Source organism: Denticeps clupeoides, chromosome 3 (assembly GCF_900700375.1).
Source record: "Denticeps clupeoides chromosome 3, fDenClu1.1, whole genome shotgun sequence".
NCBI lineage: Eukaryota > Metazoa > Chordata > Actinopteri > Clupeiformes > Denticipitidae > Denticeps > Denticeps clupeoides.
The window spans coordinates 16,667,106-16,689,400 of NC_041709.1; the positions used below are offsets into that span (position 1 = coordinate 16,667,106).

The 22,295-nt window shown below is 41.4% G+C and overlaps 3 protein-coding genes across 7 annotated transcripts; 1 reads left to right on the forward strand and 2 right to left on the reverse strand.

The window, feature by feature from the left end:
* Positions 1-372: 372 nt before the first annotated feature.
* On the reverse strand, positions 373-3,097 carry cdk2ap1 (cyclin dependent kinase 2 associated protein 1). Its single transcript, XM_028973898.1, has 4 exons — positions 2,918-3,097; positions 1,217-1,311; positions 1,002-1,128; positions 373-863 (listed from the first exon to the last, which is right to left on the reverse strand). Exons 1-4 carry the CDS (start codon positions 2,982-2,984, stop codon positions 796-798), a joined length of 357 nt encoding a protein of 118 aa, XP_028829731.1. The 5' UTR covers positions 2,985-3,097; the 3' UTR covers positions 373-795.
* Positions 3,098-4,206: 1,109 nt separating this feature from the next.
* On the reverse strand, positions 4,207-18,528 carry sbno1 (strawberry notch homolog 1 (Drosophila)). 3 transcript variants are annotated; one of them, XM_028973327.1, is made up of 32 exons: positions 18,109-18,528; positions 17,033-17,143; positions 16,730-16,831; positions 16,241-16,532; positions 15,706-15,806; positions 15,528-15,621; positions 15,215-15,375; positions 13,883-14,016; positions 13,710-13,800; positions 13,464-13,625; positions 13,224-13,359; positions 13,034-13,139; positions 12,450-12,603; positions 12,106-12,288; positions 11,898-11,995; positions 11,638-11,783; positions 11,244-11,438; positions 10,626-10,802; positions 10,354-10,526; positions 9,878-10,009; positions 9,658-9,793; positions 9,359-9,471; positions 9,204-9,275; positions 9,021-9,120; positions 7,545-7,619; positions 6,989-7,135; positions 6,801-6,895; positions 6,552-6,638; positions 6,335-6,472; positions 6,181-6,257; positions 5,597-5,790; positions 4,207-5,466 (listed from the first exon to the last, which is right to left on the reverse strand). In XM_028973327.1, exons 2-32 carry the CDS (start codon positions 17,138-17,140, stop codon positions 5,324-5,326), a joined length of 4,122 nt encoding a protein of 1,373 aa, XP_028829160.1. In that variant the 5' UTR covers positions 17,141-17,143; positions 18,109-18,528; the 3' UTR covers positions 4,207-5,323. The 3 variants fall into 3 exon arrangements, with proteins under 3 accessions (XP_028829160.1, XP_028829161.1, XP_028829159.1); XM_028973328.1 differs by having other exon boundaries at positions 16,241-16,529; positions 17,886-18,528; XM_028973326.1 differs by having other exon boundaries at positions 17,886-18,528.
* kmt5aa (lysine methyltransferase 5Aa) lies at positions 18,396-21,404 on the forward strand. 3 transcript variants are annotated; one of them, XM_028973329.1, is made up of 7 exons: positions 18,396-18,650; positions 19,590-19,698; positions 20,229-20,322; positions 20,414-20,501; positions 20,647-20,706; positions 20,798-20,988; positions 21,168-21,404. In XM_028973329.1, exons 1-7 carry the CDS (start codon positions 18,600-18,602, stop codon positions 21,376-21,378), a joined length of 804 nt encoding a protein of 267 aa, XP_028829162.1. In that variant the 5' UTR covers positions 18,396-18,599; the 3' UTR covers positions 21,379-21,404. The 3 variants fall into 3 exon arrangements, with proteins under 3 accessions (XP_028829162.1, XP_028829163.1, XP_028829164.1); XM_028973330.1 differs by lacking the exon at positions 18,396-18,650 and adding an exon at positions 18,758-19,212; XM_028973331.1 differs by lacking the exons at positions 18,396-18,650; positions 19,590-19,698 and adding an exon at positions 19,791-19,893.
* The last annotated feature ends 891 nt before the right edge of the window (positions 21,405-22,295 follow it).

Genomic DNA, 22,295 nt, shown 5'->3' on the forward strand with positions numbered 1-22,295 from the left:
AAACCAGAGCCGCTGATTGGCCAGAAAACGCGATTTCAACCCATGCAATTGGCTCGAAAGACTGGGGAAAATATTTAATGTGAAAGCAGAACTCAAGACTGCTTTTGTTTCCGATACGGAAGTGTTCACCGACGGTGATGTATCAAAATAACTTATTAAAACGGTCCCAGCAACGATATAAACGCATATTGTGCTAAATAATATATGAAGGAAGAGCTGTAAAAGAGGCGACACAAACATGATCATTTATGTGCACAAATAACCATGTTGGTATTTTATTGAAAATACATTTTATTACACAAGGTAATAAATACGTACAAAGATGGACATGACATGATTTTCAGAATCATGAAACATCTGACCAAAAAGCAAACCATTAACAATTGATGTGATCATAAAAACCTAGCAGAAATAAAAATAATAATAATAAAAAGCCCAATCCCAAGTCAGTTCTAAATGTTACTACTCTAAAACCTATACAAAGCATGCAGTTTCTGTGAATAAGTCGAGGAATTTAACCCCATTGCATGCATTTTTGTTTTTATTTCCTTGTAGCTTCAATTTATATTCCAAAACATAACACTTAAGGAGATGATGCTGTCTGACACTGACAGTAAAAGTATCAAAGTTATGCATATTTTCCCTCTTCCAAAGATTGGAACTAGTCAACACTTCACTTGGCAGAAAACAACTATTATATTTCCTTGAAAAGAAAGTCATGCAGCGCTCCTGCGAAAGGGAGAGGAGGTATCACGCACAGCTCAGGCATCTCTGTAGAGGGATGCAGATCCACAGCTAGGATCTGGCATTTCTCTCAGTTTCTGCCAAACATTCCCGCACCAGCCCTCTTGCATGGATGATACCTTGAGGGCAAAAACAGTAAAAGTAAATGAGGTTTTGGAAGCATAAAATCTATTGACTGAAAGGCACAATTTTATATGCCATTATTATTCATTATAATTATTCTACTAAGCAGAATACGTTTAGGGAGGTGCACATACCTCGTTTTAGTCTTTCCATGGCACTTTTACTCCCTGCATATGTAGGTCGAATTTCTTTGCCCAGTTCTTCGATGATGGCTAGAAGTTCAGCATATTTGCTCTGAGGCACTTGGTTTCCACTTGAACCCTGAGCAAAAGGGGAAAAAAGAAATCAACTGTTAAAAAAAATGCCAGCTGTTATACAGCATCACATGTGGGTTTTTAAATAAACCAACCTGTAAGAAACCCAAGGAGGGTGGCCCGTAGTCACTCAAAATGGGTCTATATGACTGAACTGTTGCCAAGCTGGAAGGAGAATGTAGGTGTCCAACTGAAATACAGGAAATAAGGAAACAACAAAACATCAAACATTTATTCTCTTTCCATTTCCCTCGATTATCTCAAACATTTACATTTTACATTTACAGCATTTATCAGACGCCCTTATCCAGAGCAACTTACAATCAGTAGTTACAGGGACAGTCCCCCCTGGAACAATTTAAGGTTAAGTGTCTTGCTCAGGGACACAATGGTAGTAAGTGGGGTTTGAACCTGGGTCTTCTGGTTCATAGGCAAGTGTGTTACCCACTAGGCTACTACCATCCCGAAACATTGTCTCAACACGATGAACCCAGGATTTCCTCAAGCTGTCGCCACCAAGAACCAGAGATGACTTCAAAACCATGCAAGATCAGTTTAGATTAAACCAAAAAAATGAAGCACCTCTAGGTGGTGGAATGAACTTCCCCTCGAGGTCAGAACAGCACAGTCGCTGAGTATTTTCAAATGGCTGCTTCCTCTTTATAGAATACTTAGACTAACTTGCAGCCTTCTTATAGTCTGACTATAAAAAAACTACTATAAAAAAACTACAACAGAGTGAATAAAATTATTGTATTCATGGTTTGAGTCCTAGTGAACCAGAACTGATTACTTCATTGATGGTAACCAAGCGGTGCTGGACCAGGGCCAGGAGGATAGTGAAGGACCTCAGCCACCCCAACATTGGACCATTCTCTCTGCTGCGATCAGGGAAGTCCAACACAGAGAGAACGAGGAGGAGCTTCTTCCTGCATGCTATACGAGCTCTCAACCACAACACCACTATACAGGACAGAACTCTAATAGACTCCAGCACTTTCAATCACTTCTGGACTCAATCCCCCCAGAATTTTGCACAAATGATCACTTTACACATTTGCACACCTTCACCCTACCTGTCACACATATTTTATGTTTAAAAACATAAAATTGTAATATTTGGTTATGTTTGCAATATTGAGGTCTATAGCAGTCGCAAAAGCATTTCACTGTATATCAGTGTATATCATTTACATACCGTGTATGACGATTTCGTTCTCGTATATTTATCTATACAAAGCCCACTTCACCCGACGTAAAAAGCGGTCGTAATCAGGCTTCTCCTGACACCTTATACGTCAGAGCGCGTCGCTCCCCCGTCCGTCCGCCGCGCGGCGCCTCGGCGCAGCCGCCGCAGTTCCGCCGTCGGCCGCTAGATGTCCCCATTGAGCCGAGAACCAGCGCGTCTGAAGCAGATCAATCAGCCGCCCCGGGGAGACAATCATGGAGGGAACGGAGCGGGGCTGATTTCACAAGCCAAAGGGATACATTTTTTTTATCATCACACCACGGCCTCCGGCCCGACAATAGCGGGCAGCGGGCGGCGCGCTCGGCTTCGGCGGACGCGGTTAACCATCCTGCCTTCGCCCGCGCCCGCCGAGGCGGGCGCAGAGCAGGATTTTTCATTAGTAATAATGGCGGATATGATTTAGCCTAGCTCAGAGGATCTGACCCTGTATCTAACTGGACAAAAACTACAGAAACGCTCCTTCCTCAGGTATTCTTCGCGACGCCAAATTTTTCCACTCGACCGAATCGGCGTGAATCGGCAAGATGAACGCGCGCTTTTAGCTTACCCTGGTTCCCGGAGTTCCCTGGAATATGCTGGTGGGCATTGGGTTTGTAAGACATTCCCAGAGACATTATAAATGAAAGGAATAAAAACGTCCCGAAATTCGCGGAGCGTCTGTCTCTTAGACACTTTTTGTTTACAGCACAGCAGCACCGGCAAATATGGCCGTCACTTTATATTGACACCCACAATGCAATCCATCATTACAGGGGCAAATCGGCCACACATCGATCACCCCAAATCCAATATCCACTCCGATCGATCGGCGTCCATTTTCAGCGTGTCAAAAGAAATATAAACATTAAAAAATATATAATAATAGCATTTTGGGGAAAAAAAATGTTAAAGGAATTTTTTTTTTTTTTATCAAAACAGGAAAACTTAGTGTATCATGTTTCAGTTGACGGCGTCTATAAAACAACGCAGCTTTTTTTTCCTTTTTTAACAAATAGGGTAAATTGTAGATGTAAAGTAAAAGATAGCACTTATTTATTGAAAACTGCTCTAAATCTAAAAATATATTTTAATAAATCCTTTGGGAATAATTTTGCAGTGTGAAGTGGAAAATTAAACATACAAATAAAAACTTTACCAAAGTTACGGCAATATTATAAAAAAGATTGAAAAAAAAAAAAAAAAAAAACATTTTATATTTTTTTACACACACACACACACACACACACACACATATATATATATATGTATGTATACATTCATTATCTATACTACCTGTCAAAAGTTTGGACTATGACACAGGACTATGAAATAAAAAGTGAGGTTATGTAACAACCAAAAAAACTTTGCAAACAAGGCAAAATTGTGACATTTGTGGCTCCAAATTAGGGAGTTGTGATGGCAGCATTTTGCACTCTTGGCTTCTCTTGAGGGGATAGGAATGATTTTTCAACAGTCCTGAAGCTCTCGTCATTTATGTTAATGAGCGTCTTAAAAAGCAGCTTTTGATGATGACAATAGTAAACCAAGCAGCCATGGAGGCAAAAAAAAAAAAGGCAACTCTGAAAACATTCACTTTCTCCTCCTACAAAAATACTAATTAACTTTCTTGCCTCCATCTGCATGAATAAAAAAGCATTTCAATTCTATGCGAATTGTGACACTGCTGTTCTAAAATGTTTTGGGAATGGACTAGTTTTAAGAAATGTGATTATCAGTTTGATCCGTTTGGCTTTAGTCAATGAAGTTATGTTTAATTAAAATATTTCCTATAGCAGGTAACAAAGCACTTAACATATACATATAGACAAAAAATACATACACTAAAGTTACGCAATATCAAAATGTTTGTCCATAAGGAGTTTTATTGGTCATATGCAAGAGGTAGAGATCTTGCACTCTGTTAATATTCTTTGTACAACAAAATCAGTCAGTAGTGCAACTCGTGCAAGGATGAAATGACATTGTCCTTCAAGTGTTTAACATCTAGTACTTTAAGCAAAACATGTCTCTTATTTATAGGATATGCACCTATACACACTTGTATAGCCAAAAAAAAAAATTAACCCTACCCTGTCAACATTTATAACTTAAAACAAAAGCCCGGAGAAAACTTCAGCTCCTGTACATGAATGTTTCAACTGACTGTAAAATAAAACCTATTGTATTTTGTCAGCTAGAGGTTGAGCCGTGTTGAGTTATGCAGGGTATCCTGTTGGGCATCCATTCCAGTTTCTTAAATAAATGCAAAACAATTTCCACAAATAAATTAAACTGGGGAAAATATCTGCTGGGAGCAAAAAGTTCCATTCTTTCAGACACTGACCTTGTTCAGTTTTTAATTAAGAGCCATGCAAAATGTCACAGTCCTTTATATCCAAGAGGTCAACAAAATGAAACACGGAAATGCCAGCCCTGGTAAGGGTACAGAGTAGCCTTAGTGGTTCATTCCAATGCCATGCCCTGGCTGTGGAGCGGTGGATAACTAAGGAAAACTGTTGTGGGGCAGGCCATGCACACAAAGACATTACAAAGAATGTCTCAAGCTTCCTTTAATGGTGACTTTACCTTTGGGAATGAAGATGTATGTAGTTTAACCCCTGAGTGCTGACCTGGAAATGGTACAACTGACATTTCGGTCACTTTGATGACAAAGGGAAGTGAGGTGCAGACAGGTGCATTCAACCATTTCTGCCTTCTGTCTCTTTCGTCTCCATCTTGGTTGGGAAAGTGGGGTCCAGAGCCTAGAGTTTTGCGGAAATGGTCCAGCAAACTCTTTTGGGAACTGCAAGTTGTCTTTGGATTGAAACCCTGAAAAATTTTATACCAAAAGCAAAGTGTTCTCCAACACAATATGGCTACAGGGAGGGGGTCAACAGGGGGTCGCTTGCAACGCAGAGGTGATTCCCGTGCCTGCCGGGTAGATGGGGCCACAGTAGCATCAGTGGGGGTCATGCTATGTGCTGCCCATGTGGCTAATGCTTTGTGGGTGCAGTTGCTGCCACATCTGCTGCTGCTGCACAGCCAGCTGCTGAGACTGGTCAGACGATGAGAGGATGTTGGCCAGAGGAGCAACACAGTTCGTGGGGATCATCAGACCTGGGACAGACAGGGGGGAGAAGAAAAAAAAACAATATAAAATCTGAAAAGATGCTGGCTGGACAAGCACAGGAAATAGTGTCTTAGGCAACAAATGTTATTTACATTTTTTTTTGCTAAATCAACATACCCACAATCCTCTGTCCATCCTCTGTTCTCAAACGCACAATCTGCATTTTTACATTGGTTCCACTGACAGAGGCCAAGACGCCCTCAACTTTGGTCCACACGCTGAGTACAGAACCACAGAGGACATAGTATGTCCTGCAGCGAAGCCCAATCTCGCACTGCAACCCCACTGACGCTTTTTTGCAGTTTCCACGCCTGGAAGTAGACGCAACAGGTTTATAACATTTACAGCATTTATCAGACGGCCTTATACAGAGTGACTTACAATCAGTAGTAACAGGGACAGTCACCCCCTGGAGACACTCATGGTTAAGTGTCTTGCTCAGGGACACAATGGTAGTAAGTGGGATTTGAACCTGGGTCTTCTGGTTCATAGGCGAGTGTGTTACCTGCTAGGCTACTACAGCCCTACTAACTAAATAACTAAATAAACATCTAAATCTAACACCTATTATTTTTATTGTTTATTTCTTAGAACAATGATATGGTAAATCAGTTTGGAGAAAATAAGAAAAAGTTGGCCAAATGCTGGTTATACAGTGATGTAGACTATTAAACTTGTAAAGTATATACATGGTCACTCACCAATAGGCATGAGAACATATTTCAGCCGAAGAAACATACTGATCAATCCAGTGCTGCTTAGCATCGTCAGAAAGGACCTGTTTTAAAAATAGTGTTTAAGAGTAGGAAGGCTTATAATTCTTTACATTCATTCTAAAAACTGCTCCCATATTACCTTTTTACACTTTTTCCGAATTTCTGCGTATGTCTCCAGTTTGAGCTGTTTCCCTGTGTTCGGTCTGTAAACTAGGAATAGTCTCTTTTTGGTGTTGATTTCCTTAACCAACAAGGCTGTTTTTTTGTTGTTCCGAACCTGCACATAAAAAAAAATAAAAATAAAATTAACAACAAAGTACTACAGCTGAAGCGGGAAAAAATATGCAACAACTTACCTGCACATAAAAGCCATCATCTGGTCCATTCTGGTCCGCCCATACGTGTGTGGCATCTTCCCAAGACAAGCCCCTCTCTACACTCACCTGAAGGGAGGAGAGCAAAGCCCAGTCAGAGCCAAAACAATCTTTCAAAGCATTTTAATGTCAAGGCTAAAGATGAAGATGACAAAAAAAATAAAAATTCTGGAGAAAAAACCAATATGAAAATCTGAATTTACTTTTATTTCTGAATGCTACATCGCATACCGTGTACAGTTCAACATGTCCTGATGTGGAATATCCTGGGGTCAAGAATTTCTTGAATTCCAGCTTCTTAACTCTCTCTTCTCCAGAACCCAGATCTGAAAGTTATTTTAAAATACACAAAATGTGAGTCTGCTGCATTTTTCTACTGTATTTACATGGCATCTGGTAGAGAAGTGAAAAGAAAATACCCAGGATTCCCATGTCATATCTTCCATTCTTTTTCGCATTCTGGATAACTGCTGTTAGTGTGTCAGCGAAGTACTGAAAGAGGGCATTCTGCTGCTGGACTTCCATGCCAAGAATCCGGTTGAGGAACTTCCCTATATTATTGTAATCTACACAAAGAATGCACTGGATTAACATCAAAGCAGTAGAGGCTAAAAACACTAGAAATAAAAATAGCTTCAGTAAACACAGTCAAAATGAACATTTATTCTTCCTTCTAAACAAAAACGTTCAAAACAGTAGGTCCTTAGAAGGAAAATCAATCGTCGGAATTACCAGTATAGATACTGGGTGGTTACATAAAAGTGAAGTACAAGCTAAATTGCCCTTAATTATTATAGGCTCATTTAATTTGAACATACCAAAAATGCTTTAGCCTTTACCACACTATTCATGATTTAATACTGTTAAGAGTATTTATTACAGTAACTCCAGTCTCTTCTCCTTTTCAAACTGGTGTAGCTGGCTACAGTAGTTTCAAAATAAACCAATTTCCTTTTTAAGAGCCTTTTGTCTAACCTTTGTCCAGCGAAAGGATCCCAGATCGGTCTTCAACATTGATCAGTCCTACACCAATTAAGCCATTTCGGATTTCTGTGGAGATAAATAAATAAACAAACAACCTATAATCTAGACTTATGTTGTTACAATACTGTTCACTAATGTGGTGTAAAAAAGAAAAACATGATGTATTCGGGTGTAGTGGGTGACTTCTAAAGGTGTTAAATCATATAATCGATGTGGACATAATGACGTTGCTTGGTGATATCCTAGCAGCGGTATAAAAATCAGTGTTAAAACGTTAAAAAGTAATGCTGATAGTGACTGTGGCGGCCTGAGCTACAGAGTTTCACATTGCGTGGTGCGGCACCCGGCGGCAGTAACATTTTTTGCGCAATCAGTGGAATCCAAGCGGGCGAGTTTTCTTTCTACCACTTCGAAAAAACACACGAAGAGGGAATGGAGGAAAAGCTGATCTTTCTCTAAGTGTCCAGAGATCTACAACACAACATTATCGCCTCACCAGGACCAATAGAAAAACATGCTTCCTGTTTGTGCTGAGCCCGTGGCACCCACAGCACGTTCAGTCTGAAAGAATCTTGAGCAGAAAAATGGTCTGTGTTCAGTCCACACTCACCTGACCCAGGAGTTTTTCTGCCGTTTGTGGAGTCAGGGTAGTGAGGACTGGACACAGACCATTTTTCTGCTCGTTGCGATCATGTAGAAAAGTTATGGCGGGCATTGTGATGCTTCGACATCGAGGCACTGATAAATCGGAATCTAATTGAATTGTGAGACCAGTGAAGGTTCACACCTCTAGTGACTACACCACTGTTCCCGATTTCCTGTACTGCTGCTACACAAACCAAAGAGAAGCAACGCTCCTTTGTTGAACACACTGAACTTGTTCAAAGTTTTCATGAGGTTACTATTGGTACCCAATTACATCCACAACAACCAGAAACGTGAGCACAGCTACATGATTCACAGTGATCTAATCATGGTCCTGGAGGAACGACTGCCAGGAAGTTTTTGTTTTAACCATGGCTGCAAAACTCTGCACACACATGAAGTGAAACTGAAGCACAGCAAGCACACCACGAAATGTGTCATCTGCATTCAACCCATACCCTTTGTGAAAAATGGGCTGCCATGAAAGATGGCTTGGGATTCGAACTGGAAACCTTCTGATTAGGCCACCACTGAACAACATTATTAGATTTCCATAAACAGGAAACACCTGAGCCTAAGTAAGGTAGGGCTTGAGTGAACATGTTTATGCAGATGTTCCTCCAGGACAAGAGCTGGGAAACACTGTTTCCATATTCCAAACATTTAGTATAAAATGAGTGTCACAAAATCACGTATATATTGGCACAGGCTGTCCAGGAGCTAATCCGCATGTCAACACAGAACTGTGCAGTAATAGTATCTACAGATTTTTGATACCTATTCCAGCCAGTTTGGAGTCCCTCTCCAGGTATTAAAACATACCTTTAAAGAAATCTCCTTCAAATTCTGAAGGAGGAGAAACTAAAGGAGAGTCCAAGTTGACAATTGACTTCATAACAATTTCCAGGGCGTTCCGTCCATACTGTAGAAGAATAAAGAGGGTCAAAGCAGGGTTCAAGGTTCAAGCAGCCTCTGATACATTAAAACTAATCTAATAGAGCTTACTTTGTTGTCAAAGTTGAAACGGCTAAGGTCTCTTGTCTCTGTGGCTCTTCTGTCCCCATGAGTAAGTGCACCCTGTTTAGTACAAACATTGTAAATCAAAATGTAAGCGGGACTAGAAAATGTGTATAATAAAATGATACATAAATTCTTCTTACTAAGCTCTCAAGTCTTTTGGCAACAATAGAGGCAAATCTTTGTTCTCCAGCCAGCTCTGAAATGAGGAACACATACTCTGGGGCAGTGACCTGGTTGGATCGATGAGTTCTGCCTGTGGTTTTTGTTAGGGGGTGTGACAAAAAAAAAAATTCCAATAATATATTTTAATAATAATGTCAAATACATCCAACTGACATATTGTGATGACCAGATCACAGTACATGTATAAAAACCCACATGCACGTTACTCACCTTAATCATATGATTAAATAATAATACAGGAGGAAATAAATCTTACCAAACTGTTGTATAGCTCTGTCTGCACTCCAAGGCAGCTCCAACGTCATGTGGACTCTTCTTCTCTGGTTCTTTACCCTGCGATCTGCTTGTAGTGAAATGCCAGAGCTGGCAGCTTCAGAGATTATAGCAATATTCTACAGAGGGTGACAAGAGAAGCCTTATTATTTTGTTAAAACACACACAAAAATGCTAAACAAACAAAATAAGTAAATAAAGACCTTCTCCCCGTCCATAAACCTCTGCTTCTCTGTAAGGTTAAGGATTTCCACCGGAACATCCAACTCTGAACGAGACTCGTAGGATATGCTGCCGTCGTCATTGCTGACCACTCTTCCTTTGCGTCCAGTCATCTAAACATATGGGGAACACACCACACACAATCACTCACAAGCTGAAATGAATTTATGTTTCAACAATATTATGAAACTATGAATTTGTCAAATTAGTTCAAAGCTCAAACTGGCTGATCATTTTACACCCTATCGTTCTGGATTCATCTTTGCAGCAGCTGTTCTATTTATACAGGGGAGTATTGTTTACGGCTAATTTCATGCAAAAAAAAAAAAAAAAAAAAAAAAGCAAGCACAGAAAACCAACTGCATATTTCACACCTTATTAAAATACACTGTATGTGTGGGAAACCCACAGTAACACTGCCGCATGGAAGTGTGCGAGCCGTAATCTCTCCGCCTACCTCAGCAACACTTTCTGGCCCACCAAGCTCATCAATGAGTTCATCAAGAGTGTTGGGCGGCAGATCTTCAGCCAGCTTCTCCAGCCGCTCCAACAGATCTCGCTTCATTTGCTGAGCATTTTCCACTGCATCCTGACTGGTCATGCAGCTGCTGTCTTCAGTTTCAGTCTTAGCTAAAAGGGAGAGAAGTTTTCATTTTTGGACCACCATTAAAATGCCTTCATTTTGGAGGTGCACTTTGTATGTTAAATACTATAAACAATATAACTTGCCTACTACTGGTGCACTACTAGATGCGGATTTGACAGATGGTGTTGAAAAAGAAGGCCTGGTTGAACCAAGACCAGAGGCTAACAAGGCACTTTGAATGGAGTCTGGGTCAATGCTCTTTTTCTTCTTCTTGCTTTTCTCTTTGCCCTTTTTAGATTCTTTCCGTATAAGCCATGGATCTGGGGAGGGGGAGGGGGAACAAAAATTTCAAATCATCCCAAACACTAACATTTCAAACATTTTACATTTACGCCATTTATATATCACAACAGCTTATAGCTATGAGTATTTACAGGGACAGTCCCCCTGGAGACACTCAATGGGATGGTAGTAGCCTAGTGGGTAACACACTTGCCTATGAACCAGAAGACTACAGTCACAGGTTCAAATCCCACTTACTACTGTTGTGTCCCTGAGCAAGACACTTAACCCTAAGTTGCTCTAGGGGGACTGTACTGATTGTAAGTCGCTCTGGATAAGGGTGTCTGATAAATGCCATAAATGTAAATGTAATGTTAAGTGTCTTGCTAAGGGACACAATGGTAAGTGGTTCTTCTGGTTCATATGAGAGTAGTCTGTTACAACCCTACATGTGATAACATCAACACATGAGCACTCACCATCTTCCTCGTTCTCACTAGACTCGTCCCTAAAAGGATTGAAGTCATCTTCATCGTCTTCCCCAGAACTGACAGACTTGAAGCTGTCATCACTTTCCGCCTCCCTGTCGGACTCTGAATTGCTGTCATCTGAACTGCTGCCAGAGAGTGTACCTGACTTGCGCTTTCGCTTAACTCCCTTAGACACTTCTTGACCTGTGGCAACACATTCCAGACATTTCAGTTTGACCATTTTATTGTCACTAATCTACAATAGAATTGAATGAAACGCAAAATATTTTTTTAAAATGGTTCCATATTCAACTGCTTTAACAGACAAGAAATGGGGAACAGTTGCCCACACAATGTGTGATATCTGACAGTGTAGGTGTCAGGAAGCTCTGTGGTTTCATACCTTTCCGCTTCTTGCCCTTCTGATCATTAGGGGCATTGCTGGGCAAAGGAGTTTTCTTGGCAGACAGGTCGATTCCCAACAGACTGAAGAGCTTTTGTCTATCGGGTGCAGGAAAATGCTTCTCCACTAACGACTGAAACACTCCCCTTCACAAAAAACAAACAACAGGAATGGTGGAAACAGCCCAAACATGGCATTTCCATGAAACACAATACAACAAAACTTCAGGCACCCGTGGGCAGTGGAGGTGTAAAACTCACTTAGCAGTGGAAACAAAATCATTGAGCTCTCCACCACCTTCTTCCAATGCTTCCAGTGTTCGAGCCTCTCCTGTTGATTGCAGACCAATGACAACACACTGGAAGAGAAGGGGGAGGGGGAGACCAGGGGGTCAATAAGTTACCATATTATCCAACATATAATGAAACACAAACATACATTTAGTTTTATATAGAAAAAGTAACATACCTTCCCATTCTTCACCTCCTCCCGAGCGAGCTGCACGACTCGACGGACTTTGGCAGCAATGCACAAATACTTGAAAAACCTCTGGTGGGCAGACCAGAACTGGCCCCACATGGACTTCTTCATGCGCTGCTCTGCATCCATCAGGTTGGCTGCCTGCTGAAACTTCTCCCGCGCACTCACCCACTACAACAGCGAGTTTGGTGTCAGTACAACCATTCAGCGCTTTAAAATACACATCACAAAGAATGAGATTTTTCAAATCCATGATAAAATTGGTAATCAACTTGACTCATGGAAATTGATTCCACAGAGGGAAACTTCCACTGCCCATTATATTAACCTACCAGACGGACTGCTTTGTTGTACATCGAGACGTAATTCCGTGACAAGGGCACTTCGTCGATCTTAAATGTCACTCCTGTAAAACTCAACTGCCGAGCAATGTACATGCCTCTCAACTTCATATCCATAGCAACAATCTCCATGGCTCCAACGCCCCTGGTACACAGAAAGTTAAATTAAAATGTGCACAAAGCATTTATTCATAATACAAAATATTTTTTTTGTAATCCTGATTACCCATTCCAGATACAAAACTAAGAAGAAAATATGAAGTGAAGTAAAGACAAGTAAAGAGCAGTGACTGTCTAGCGGTTAATGAAGTGGACCCGTAATCCCCCAAGGTGTCACTGAGGTGCCACCGTGCCAAAGCACTGTGCTCACACACTGCTCACCGGGCGCTTGTCATAGCTGCCCACTGCTCACCAAGGGTGATTGGTTAAAAGCAGAGGACACGTTTCGTTGTGTCATCATGTGCTGTGTATCACAATGACAATTTATTCATTCGAATCGGCAACCTTCTGATTCCTTAACTGCTAGGCCACCACTGCTTCACTTTCAATTAAAGCCTGAAATTTAAAGTGATCACCTTCGTTCCACAGCTTGAATGAAATTGGTAAACTCCTTAAATGGGGTTCCCTCCCCCCAGATTCCCAGGCGATTCATGTAAGCCATATTCCGTGGCTCTGAAGCCCCTGGAATTCAAATTACAAAATGAGACTTTACATGGTGCATTTGGCTATTCTGCCAATTTAACATGCATCCTGGTGTGTACATACCAGTGGCACTAGCATAAACAACGCGCGCTTTGGGCAACTTGTTCTGCAGCTCAACAACTGCCAGGCCAGTCTTGGTTGGTTTGGAAGATCCGATGGGGCAGACATTTTTGGCTTTATGACATTCATCAAATACAATCTTAAGATTTAAAATCAAGGGACAATATTGGAAGTGAAAATGGGATCAACTTCAGTGCCTTAGAAATTACTAAAAAAAAAATTAGACATATTTATAAAGGATACTGCTCCATCAAAGTCATCTCCACACCAATGCAGGAGCTGCTTGAACCTAGTCTTATATTTTCCCCCAGATTGGCTTTCTCCAATAAGAGAGGAGTATGTGGCAAAAATTACACCCTTTTTCACACTACCATTGTGTTTTGAGGATATTTTGCCATATTTGAACTGAAAGAGGAGAAATCACACTTTACATGCTGTCATCAATTTGTGAGTCATTTATAGGCCATTCTTTAAAATTATATGACTTACCTTATTCAAGGAATGGACCTGAATGTTCTTTGCCCCGATGTCTCTCAAATCCCTTTCTGCATCATATTTCAAATCATTAGAGACACTGAACCTGAAAAAGAAAAGAAATTCTGTGAAGAATATCTTTATCTGCATATGTGAAAAAGTACATAACCAGAAAACAAAAGGTTTACCAGAGTGACCGCTTCCTGCCGAGCAGGTAATTTTCATAAATAATTCCAGCAATTGTCCTGCCTTTCCCAACACCAGCTCCATCACCAATCAAATAGGCAGCACGGTCACCATTGGGAAGGAATGTCTCATGTTGCTATAAGTGAAAATTATATCACAGCAATTTAGACTTCAGAATATTACATTTTCATACACATCTGTAGTTAGCTTCAGATGAGAGGTCCCCAACCCTGCTCCTCATTTTAATATTTACACTTGAGAGAATTTAGACAAACTTATCGAGAGTGCCTTACACTCAGTAGTTACAGGGACAGTCCCCATGGAGACACCCTGGGTTAAGTGTCAGGGACACAAGACTATGGGTAGTAAGTGGGGCTTGAACCTGCGACTTTGTGGTCTTCTGGTTCAACAGTGTGAGTGTTCCTTGTGATCTACCAGGTGCATCTGAGGTCCGTTATAACAGATATCAGACTACTGGGTATGGTGATCAGGGAAACTTAATTCTGCCCAACACAAACTCAACACTCTTACATACAATATCTGAGAAGAGAACCGTAAAGTACAAGAGTCTGTGATGAACATCAGTCAAGTCCGCATGAGTGTTAAAAATGTGTAGAAAAACAGGATTTATTCTATATTTGTTATGGCAACATAACATCACATTTTGTTGGTGTAAATATCACAACATGAGCACACCTTTTTGCTCACAATATAAATTCATTTATGCAGAACATTTGCAGATTAGATAAATGCTAGCGGGAGGAATCATGATCACAAGGTGAGTGCTGAATGTAGGCCTACTGGATTAATAATAAGTCAGCATAAGTGTAAAGTTTATGGTCTAACTGGTGGAATTCGAGAGCAAAGTTTTAAGTTGCCTTATTTGCATTGGAAACCTGCGCCGCATTTGGTCTATTAGCATTTGAGAACAGAGCTGGAATAATTGTTGAAAATATGAACCTGTAGAATGATCATGAAGAGCAGGGCAGGATTACTATGCATTACAGAATATGGTGTTAATTGCAGTTAGAAGGAAGAAAGAAAAAAAAAAAAAAAAAGCCAACTCTGTTCTCACACTAATACTTATTTCAACAAATAATTCACCAAAACTAAAACCATACAACAAATTAATTTAAATTGATCTGCTTGTTGATGTCCACAAGGCAAACCCTCGATCTCTTGCTCTAAGCACTTATGGGTAACTAGCTTCAAAGGAAAACCCAGATTAAAATGAAGTACTATCTAAAATACCCAAATAAGAACCCGCATCAACAAATATTTTCTAGCAAATGGTTGGAAGTGAAAGCCAAGGACGTGTTGCACCCAAACATTACCTGCGCTGCGTAAGTAATGGCTTCAAGCTGTAGGGCAGAAAGCCAGCCCCTGTCAATGGTCTCCTCTGGAATGGACAGCCTGTACCACACTTCAGGGGGCTTCACACTTGAGAGGGAGCTGGTCTCCACCACAGGATCAGGATGCCGCAGACCAATTTTCACTGGGCACAAAAAAGGAGGTCGCCACGGTTCACTGAGGACAAATCAATCTCACTGATGGGTGACAGCAGGCTAATTGGTCTTGGATTATGACTCTAATGACACCTTGCTTTTAGTTTGACAAAAAGAACCATATGTGGTTTTAAATGCTTACATTTCATTGGCATGTATTCTGCATAAGTCTCAGCGTGGCCCAACTCCTCATCATCCTCCTCTTCTGGCTCATCCTCTTCTTTAATTCCTGGTACCTTTCAAATATAAATTCAAAATGTATTAATTGAATAAATATTAATAATACTTTGGTAAGAATTAAAAATTGAACAAAAACTCACATTTGTGGGTGAGAAGCTACGCAGTTTCATATCATCATTAACCCATATTCTGGCAACGTCTTTGCTTGTCACCTCTTTCTTCACCCCGTTGTTAAGTTCAGCTATTGGGAGGGAAAAGCAAAACAAAACATAGAAGCTTGAGAACATTCAAGTCATAAACTTTGCTTCATCCCCCAATTCTGACCAAAAAAAAATAAAAAATCCCGATCCCAGATTCACCAATTGTGCTCCTGTGGGGGACAATCCTGTGCGTGTGAGAAATTGTGACCTTAACCCTACCCATACCTGATTTATTAATCATCTTTGAGGAAACCAGAATTATTTCTGTAGAAAGAAAGAATTTGCAATTCACAACAGCAAATATTGAAACTCTCTCCATGAATAAGTCAAATAAAAAGCATAAAAGGATGGGGGAGAAATAAATAAATAAACAATTATTATTAAAAAGTCTAACGGCGAGACGAAGCAAACACATCCCCGAAAAATAAGCAACAGAAAACAGAAATAATTTCTACACTGTTAAACACAGACTCACTTGTGCCTGTAGCTGTTGCTGTAGCAACAGGTTGGGCTATATCAGGAGGAGGCTTCAGCTTCATGAGTTCAACCAGGCTACTGGTCTTGAGGAGGTCTTTCAGCTTAATCTGTTCCCTGTCAAGTGGAGCTGCACTTGTGACAGTGGATTCACTCTGGACAACCTTCGTCACTGTGATGGTCTGCCTGGGTGTAGATCCAGACGTTGGTTTGGAGACAACAACGGTTCCCAGTGATGGCAACTGATTCAGTTGATTTAAGACAAACGTGGTGGTTGACGGCTGAGGCTTCTGCTTTAAGAAAATATCAAGGAAATTTAGCTTAAAATTATGTGAATCAAATATTATGTGAAATAAATTTAGTTTACACTGAGATCCAAAATTACATAAAAAAAAAGCTCAGAATTACTGACATAACATTATGCCAGGATGAATATTTATTTATGTGATTGTAGTCTGACTAAAAAACACACATGACTGGAATTTCTTACTCTTATAGTGACAGTAGGTGTAGGTGGCCCTGGGTGCTCCAGTCTGACCATTCCAGCTGCCCCTGTGGCCATGCTGACATCCAGGGCATTTACAGAAACAGACTAGCAACACAACAACAAAAGGCATTTTGAGCATAAAGAGTTAAGAGAAAAGTAAACATCCTCTACAGGCACTGACAACTAAAGTTTTTGACACAAAAGTAATTGAATCAATTAAGTTTTGATGTCACATGTTCAGGGGGGAAATAAATCACACACCTTTATAATAATATTACATGCTTCTGTAATGAAGATGATGATTACCTGTTGTGGGACCGGGAGCAGGGAAGCCTCTTCTGTATCAAACAGGTCATTTGGGCAGATCCCACTTTCACTCAGGGCAGCCAAAAGCAAATCTTGTCCTGGATCCATCACCTGCAAAATGTACACTCCGGGTCAAATTCAAAGAGAACCCTATTCACAAATAATTAATAACGCCCCAAAAAATATGCACCGAGGGCTAAAGTGGATAAAGGGCTCTAAGTACCCAATAAAACACACAACTCACAACTCATCTCGGTAAAATAAACATGCATTGAAAAAAAAAATGCATTTAAAGAAAAACCTTTACCCAAGCGTTGTCAGATCGAGTTCAAATAGAGAATAAGGGAGGAGAATACTTTTATTTAACCGGACTTTTAGACAAAAGTGAACCGCTAGTCACCATTTGGCTGCATGTAGAGCGTGTAGTATCGCGCAACCTCCATCTAAACACGTGTTCTCCCCAGCTAGCTACAACACTTCCTGGTCTGACGTTGCTCGCTAGGTAGTAATGTTCGAACCCACAGAGGGGTGCACAAAAAAAAGGCCACAAAGCGGTTCTAATTATTACACAACTGCATCGCGTGTTAAAATTAACTACACAACAACACGCTCGCCGCGAGAACCGGCGACAAAACATTAGCGTTAAAAAAAAAAAAAAAAACTCAGCCCTAGAAAAACATTTTATTCACACAAAACAAACTCCTCGTGATATCCGCACTCAGCGGTCTCCGGTTGTTAAATAAAAAAATAATAATAATGGCCCCCAACTAGCAGATAGCCGCGCATATTAAACACACAGCGTTCCCTCAAGTTTTAAAGTCATGCGGCTAACTAGCGGTGTTGTCAAACTTACCCGGGCTGCCGACAGCTACGAAACGGACAACAACAAAAGGTGAAGTTGTGGCAAAAGGCGACAGCGCGACTCACGCCGGGCAACGAGCCGGCAGTGTGTTTCGACTTTCAGCACTTTTGACGGCTAAGCGACGCTGCCTTTTTATGTCCAGTCACCCTGGCGGTGTGGCTACATCGCGCTAGTTAGCTGCAGCTTCGAAACGGGAGAAAACAAAACCGCGGACCTCGTCAACACAAGTCGCCGCAGAAGACTAATCGCATTCCTCGGACGCGTCTACCGCCGCCCTCGTCGCTGCGGAGGTCGAGGCGAGGAGCGCACTTGTCGGAGTCGGGAGATCCCGCGAGTCGCGTCGCGGCGGAGGATGTTTTTTCCCCTTTGCTTTCCGCTCGTTCGCTAGCTACCCGCCGCCATCTTTACCGACAGCGACAGAGTCCCGCGCGGGTCACGTGACGCCGAACGCGGCGCCGCGTTTTCCGCGATGCGACCCGGCTCTCGGCGCCGGGAATGTCCCCTCTTCTCCGGGGGAACGTGTGGCGGCGCGGCGCACTCGCGCCTTCCCTCGAAATCTCACGCGCAACGCGGACATTTTTAACAAAAAAAGCCCCCGAGAAGCCGCGGGCTAACTGAGGTCACGTGACGGCGCCAAGCCTGCTCGCGGAAGTGACGCACGGCCGCGTGCTCCTACGGTGCAGGTCAAAGGATGCCGGAGACGCCATGACATTGAGGTCGTACCGCAACCCCAACGCTGACCTCTTCGCTCTCACGGTGACTTTGTAGAAAAAAATTGTTTGTTCTGCTGATTTTTGCCGCTGTGCGGTATTTAAATGCACGCAGTTGAAACATATGTGTGTATTATTATTAGGCTGAAGGGTCTTATCTCTCAAACTTTCAACAACACGAGCGGAGCTGAGTAGAAAGAACTGCGTTTGAATTAAACCAATCGCATTTGGTATTCGTTTGACTCTTGTGGTCCATTGCACTTGGGGGAAACTCCTGGCCGGGATGCCCGTGCGCCCGCTGTCGGACGGTCGCCGCACTGTTGCATCCGGAGCGTGTGTGCGGGCTCCTGTCCTTTTAAATGTTCGCATGGCCCTCTCCCTCTCGAACGAGTTAAGTTGAGAACATGGCGGCGTGAAACTGTGAAAACTGCCTCGGCCCGGGACCGGATAAAAGGAGCCGCGCCGCGGGGGAAAGTGCACTGCTCGCGGATTCCGGAGGATGCCTTTGTTCCGCGCCCCGAGGTCGGGCCGGGCGGTAGACTGAAAGCCGGAGCCGTGCGCGTCGCCGGAGCAGGAGGAAGGGAAAACGCGAGGCTGAGATGAGCGGGGTACGTGCGCGGCACCTTCCCGTCAGCTGTTTTTTTTTTTTTTTATATATATAAAGTGCGGCTACGGTCCGCGACGTTCCCCCCCGTGATGGAGTCCCCGTTCAAACGGCGAGTATTGTTCTGAGTGCCAAAAGACGGTCGAAGAAGGAACGTTCCGACATAATCTGCTGGGTTTTTGTAACATAAGTATGGTTGAAAAGGCAAAACCCAAAAAAACAAGCTAGTTTCTAAAAACAATTAGCCGGGACTAGCGAGCCGAGAGGCCCGTATGTTGTGGGCGTGTGTGCCGATTGCAGCCGACGTCGCGCCACTGTTGCGTTTAAAACGTTTTGTGAACGTTACATGGCAACTTTACTGCTGTGTGCTTTCTGTTAAAGGACCTCTTGTGCAATGGACACTCTACTGTAGCCCTCGTGGGCCACAACCATATTAAAGCCACCCAGCATAATGGAGAGGAGGAGCCGCAAAAGCCAGAGAAATATTCAGGTATAAATGTCCGCGTCGCATTCGCGCGTACTACGTGTTAAATGTCTGATTTAAAAACGAGAGGATATACAGTACAGGCCAAACGTTTGGACACACCTTCTCATTCAATGTGTTTTCTTTATTTTCATGACCATTTACCAACAAGTGCTAAACACCTCTGGGAACTCCTTCAAGACTGTTGGAAAAGCATTTCAGGTGACGACATCTTGAAGCTCATCGAGAGAATGGCAAGAGTGTGCAAAGCAGTAATCAGAGCAAAGGGCGGCTATTACTACTAGAATATAAAACATGTTTTCAGTTATTTCAGCTTTTTAAGTACATAACTCCACATGTGTTCATTCATACTTTTGATGCCTTCAGTGAGAATCTACCAACGTAAATGGTAATGAGAATAAAGAAAACACATTGAATGAGAAGGTGTGTCCAAACTTTTTTGCACTGCACTGCATAAAAAGGCGTTGTAAAATGCAAACAAGTGAATGTTTGTATGGATGTGATGTAAATCCCCCTTCCTGCCTTTTGCATTGCAGCCGGGAGGCAAAAGCAAGTCGACACAACAGACAACCACCAAGCTCGTCTCAGTAATCAGAGCAAAGGCACACGGCGTAAAGTTAAAGTTAAAAAGTGTGTACATCACTGACACAGAATAAACTGTCACAGTTTGGTCTTGGTTTTGCGAAATTACTTGACAAAAGTTGTCATCCTTGTTGTACAGTGCTGAAAACAAGAATGACCGAAATCGCAAAGTGACAGATTATTTTCCCATCAGAAGAAGTTGCAGGAAGAGCAAGACTGCATTGAAGGTAATTCTGTACAATAAAATGATCTGTTTTGATGTTTGTTGAAATTCTTCTCATGACTGTAGAAGTGTATATAACAACTTCTTTATTCAGCGATTGAACGGTGTTGGATTAAATAGTGTTAACACCGTTTTATGTTCCTGTACAGTTTGAAGAGCAGAAAAACATAGATGAATTAATTTTAAGTGGAAGTGAGCCTGGAATGATGGTAATATTATTTTATTAACACAACATCACGTGTCATTCTGCCTGGTGATTAAGTGCAATTTACAGGTCTGCTGTATGGTGTTGATTTACAGGTTCAGGACACTGAAGGAAAAGGAAGGGGGGTGTTTGCTACCCAAAGTTTCCGGAAAGGACAGTACGTTGTTGAGTATCATGGAAACCTGTTAGGGGTAACTGAGGCCAAAGAAAGGGAAGCCGCGTACGCACAAGATCCTACAACTGGCTGCTATATGTATTATTTTCAGTATCTGAGCAAAACCTACTGGTAAGTTAATATTTCTTTTTATACAGTCTGCCATTGTTTGACACTCAAAAATATGTTGTAGTCATTTAAAAGTAATTAATTTGTAGCGGATTTTATTTATTTTGAGAACATTTCATTTGTTCTTTAGAAAAACAAGGCTGATGCCTTTGAACCTTGTTGTATAAACCTTGCTTCTTCAGTGTGGATGCAACAGCAGAATCCGGTCGTTTGGGAAGACTGATCAACCACAGTAAAACTGGCAACTGTCAAACCAAACTCCACGCCATAAATGGAACACCTCACCTCATACTTGTGGCCTCAAAAGACATCAACAAAGGAGAAGAGCTTCTGTATGATTATGGAGACCGCAGCAAAGCTTCCATAGCAGCTCACCCCTGGCTCAAACACTGATGTATTAAAAAAAAAAGGGAAAAATACCTTTCTTTTTTTATCTAATTATTGCCTTAGGAAACAGAATATGTTTGGTGGATGAAACAGTGACTTAAATACTTTTAGATGATGGTACATATTTCTTGTCCTATGTTGCTACTTTTACGAAATCCATCCAGCTATCATTATGCTTTTTTTTTTTCTTTCTTTTTTTTTTTTTTTTTTTTTACACATTTCTTTTTGTACATTTTATATACTGGTAGATCAGTGCTGCCAAAAGCATGCAGGTAGTATCTGATGTTCTGCTTTTTTATACAAAATCTTAATTCTTGTAAAGCAATAAGTATTTGCTGTACCCAAATGTTCAGTGTGCAATACTGCAGTCTGCAAATTTTAACAGGCTTAGAGAAACTGGAATGTCTTCACAACCCAAAAGGTTACTCCATTTTAGAGGTGTTACCAGTTCACACATCTCAAATGTTGTCTTTTTTTATGTACTTGATCATATCTTTTACATAGAAAACTATTATGATTAAAACCCCTGCTCTATGTGAATGCATTTAAATGACTCTATATGCTGGTATGGGCAGAAGTATATAAAATGTTCTCTTTATGCAGGTTTAGTTTTTCTTTTATTTAAAATTGTTCTTATTTAACTAAAATATGACCTTGAAACTAATACTCTGTTTTCAAAACCTTTATTTATTGTTCCCTCGTAAGCGCTCCCTTTTTATGTATTAAACTAACATGCTTGAATTGACTTTTTTTCTTCAGTTTTTGAGTTAATTCAAAGTAATTTAATGCATTTAATAATGCGTATCCTCTGCCATGATTGTGGGTTATTTATGCTGGAAAAGCTGAGGGCTGGCTTGGGTCAGCCTGAACCTGGACACTCTGGTGACAGTGGCAACGATGATTACAAACTACTGACAGTTATG

Excerpts from the sequence above, each read along its gene's own strand:
- cdk2ap1 (XM_028973898.1), bottom strand. The coding sequence starts at position 2,984 with ATGTCTCTGGGAATGTCTTACAAACCCAATGCCCACCAGCATATTCCA. Across the intron at positions 1,129-1,216 it reads CCTCCTTGGGTTTCTTACAG|GGTTCAAGTGGAAACCAAGT; the intron begins GTTGGTTTATTT and ends CCTTTTGCTCAG. Across the intron at positions 864-1,001 it reads CATGGAAAGACTAAAACGAG|GTATCATCCATGCAAGAGGG; the intron begins GTATGTGCACCT and ends TTTGCCCTCAAG.
- kmt5aa (XM_028973329.1), top strand. The coding sequence starts at position 18,600 with ATGACATTGAGGTCGTACCGCAACCCCAACGCTGACCTCTTCGCTCTC. Across the intron at positions 18,651-19,589 it reads CTGACCTCTTCGCTCTCACG|GACCTCTTGTGCAATGGACA; the intron begins GTGACTTTGTAG and ends TTTCTGTTAAAG. Across the intron at positions 20,323-20,413 it reads CGTAAAGTTAAAGTTAAAAA|TGCTGAAAACAAGAATGACC; the intron begins GTGTGTACATCA and ends CTTGTTGTACAG.
- sbno1 (XM_028973327.1), bottom strand. The coding sequence starts at position 17,140 with ATGGATCCAGGACAAGATTTGCTTTTGGCTGCCCTGAGTGAAAGTGGG. Across the intron at positions 16,533-16,729 it reads CACCTACTGTCACTATAAGA|CAGAAGCCTCAGCCGTCAAC; the intron begins GTAAGAAATTCC and ends ATTTTCTTAAAG. Across the intron at positions 9,794-9,877 it reads GGTTTATGGACGGGGAGAAG|AATATTGCTATAATCTCTGA; the intron begins GTCTTTATTTAC and ends CACCCTCTGTAG.